The 2,859-nt window shown below is 40.9% G+C and overlaps 1 protein-coding gene across 1 annotated transcript; it reads left to right on the forward strand.

The window, feature by feature from the left end:
• The first annotated feature begins 580 nt into the window (after positions 1–580).
• Positions 581–1,648, forward strand: LOC149805604 (uncharacterized). The gene has a single exon (XM_089934448.1). The coding sequence runs from the start codon at positions 581–583 to the stop codon at positions 1,646–1,648; it is 1,068 nt and encodes a 355-aa protein (XP_089790574.1).
• The last annotated feature ends 1,211 nt before the right edge of the window (positions 1,649–2,859 follow it).

Consider the following 2,859-nt stretch of genomic DNA (forward strand, 5'->3'; position numbering starts at 1 on the left):
AAGATTGTTTCAAGGAAAAATCATCGATGTATCTATCTATCGCGATCTTATTGATGAGCTCATAGATGATCATCACAGCTATTGAATAATTAGATTATAAAATAAAATGATCGTTCATAAAAGTCATCACAGAGGCTCGTATTATGAACTCAAGGTTACCTCTATATAAACTCAAATACGGATCGGGGATAGGTGATTCAATAATTAAATTTTTCACTCGAATAGCACCTAAGGTTGGTCCGTTAGCTAAGCAGCTATCGTCGAAAACCATAGGGATCGTTCGTGACAAGGTCATAGGTACCGTTGTTGATGTTACCAGTAAAGCATACGACGCTATTAAAGATAGAATACTGCGATTGGTAAAAGGAAAACCAAAACCCGCGGATAAACTACCTGTTACGGCTGAGATGCCTAGCGATGTCAGCAAGATTATAAATGAAGCAGCTAATCAAAAACTAGCATCGTTGGCGTTAGAACAAATACAACCCTCGATACAGGCACCACAACAACCACAAGAGGTTGGTATCTCTGCATTTGGAGGGCGTCTTCGTTTTAGACGATAAAGATATTTTATAAAAACATGTTCTCGCGTGCATCTAATGAGGCTTTCAAATTGGATGAACCAGCGGAGAGAGACGACTCAGTGCGAGATTACCAATATTACTCGTACGATGCGATAACACCAAACAGTCCCAGTATAAATGAATTACAAGTACAAGATACAACAAAATATTTTCTACCGTGTGAGGCATTTATCGAGGTTGTTGGCAAGATCGTGAAATACGCTGATAATACTAATTACGCTGATGACGTCAAGGTTGGATTAGTCAACAACGGCATTATGGCTATATTCAAGAGCGCCGCGTACATGATCGATGGTAGAGAAATCGAATCAATTAACGATAACGTCAATGTAGCAACCACGATCATAGGGCTGGCGGGATCCTCAGATGATTTCACCAGATCGGCTGGTCCTAGCATGATGTTTACCAAAGATAATTTGAATGTTGCTCAGGATAAACATTTTCTCGTGAGACGGCCATTAAAACATAAGGCTGCTGATGGTGATGCTGATGTCGAGGATATGATCATAAGTGAAAACGAAGGATACAATCTTGGATTTGCCGCTCGTATAGCTATGTTAACAGGCAACAATACAAAATTTTCATGTGCTATCCCGCTGTCACATATCTTTGGATTCTGTAGAGATTTTAGGAAGGTCATATTCGGAGCTAAACACACGGTTGTCTTTTATCGAAAAGGTGACAGCAACGACGCTATCTGGAAGACTGGACCTGATAATGGCAAGGTTGTATTAGAAAAACTAACGTTGTGGATGCCCTCGATGACACCATCGATAGAAGAAGAAAGAAAATTGTTATCGTTTATGAATCAAGGTGGCAAATTCGTCATGTCGTGGCTGACGACGTACACAGATAGCATCCAGAATAACATCAAGGGCAATTTTACTTGGCATATAGCGTCTCAGCAGGATGTATCTGCACCAATACATATCTGTGTGGCTCTTCAACAGACTGGTCGAGTAGGTGATCAGACTCAAACTCATATGATCTTCGATCATTTTAATGTCAGCGATGTATCACTGAGGATAACGGACATCAAGAGCCAATTGAAGAGATTCAACTAGATTACGCAGAAGGATCAGTAGCACGTGGTTATCATCGTGTGTGGAGCTACATGGGTCGAGATCAAAATATTGATACTGGATTGCAAATATCTCAGTTAGATTTCAAAAAATTCTATCCGATCTATTATTTTTCACTGGAACACATGGATTTGATAAAACAATCTGTCGTTGATATACATTGTAAAGCCAGAGTCGGACCACTCAAGGCAAATGAACCTAATGTAGTTACTCAATACAGAGCCATTGCTGTCATACTCAGCGATAGAACCATGATCCTCGAGGGTATCGAAGGCAGAATGAGGATCATCGATGCTCCTGTAGAAAAAATGTGATTTAGATTCAATCTAAATTTATAAATGCCGTATGAACACGTTAGTGTGACTATGACTCAGGGTCAGATAAAAAAAGCTACAATCAGAGTTAACAAAAAAATGTGGGACAAAATTGACGTTAAAAAACGATCAGATTCAGGGCGGACCAAATAAACTATCTTTGACAAAAACACAACAAAAACATTTTAACGCAGCTAAATTATCCAATACCGGAACACAAATTACACTATCTCCAGCTGCGTTAAAGGATATGGTTAAGGTAGGTGGTATTTTCCCGCTATTAGCTGCGAAACCAGCATTATTGGCTGCTGCTGCGCCGGTTGCGGAAAAGGCTGCGGTGTTGGGTGCAGCTGGTTTCGCCGCTAAAGAGGGAGCTAAATGGGTCGCGAAAAAGGTTACCGGTGGCAGATACAGCAAATAAAAAGGACGAGGACTCCGATTACCAGGAACACCCCCATGGTATTACGGGAGTGGTACCAATCTACCAGGAACTCCTGCGGTGTGGTACAGAAGATAACACCGATGTCGAATTACGATTTAATTAACGCTGCTAAAAAACAAAAAATACAATTTTTCAGAGGTGTATTTATGCGAGATCAATTACCGGCTCGTCCAGATAAATACGAGACAGGAATTATAAATCTCGACAACAGCACCAGACCGGGTACTCACTGGGTAGCGTGCGCTATTAATCCACGCGAGATTACGTATGCTGACTCATATGGGTTAGCCCCACCTGTAGAGTTTTTAAGATATGCAGCTCAGGTAAATACTCCAACGTGGTACTCTACGCTACCAACTCAAACACTGACCGATCCTCCGATTTGTGGCGATGAAGCAATCAATATTCTATCAGCGATATCCAGATCAATAAAACCG

Source organism: Sinohyriopsis cumingii, chromosome 2 (genome assembly GCF_028554795.1).
Source record: "Sinohyriopsis cumingii isolate HCF-2022 chromosome 2, ASM2855479v2, whole genome shotgun sequence".
NCBI lineage: Eukaryota > Metazoa > Mollusca > Bivalvia > Unionida > Unionidae > Sinohyriopsis > Sinohyriopsis cumingii.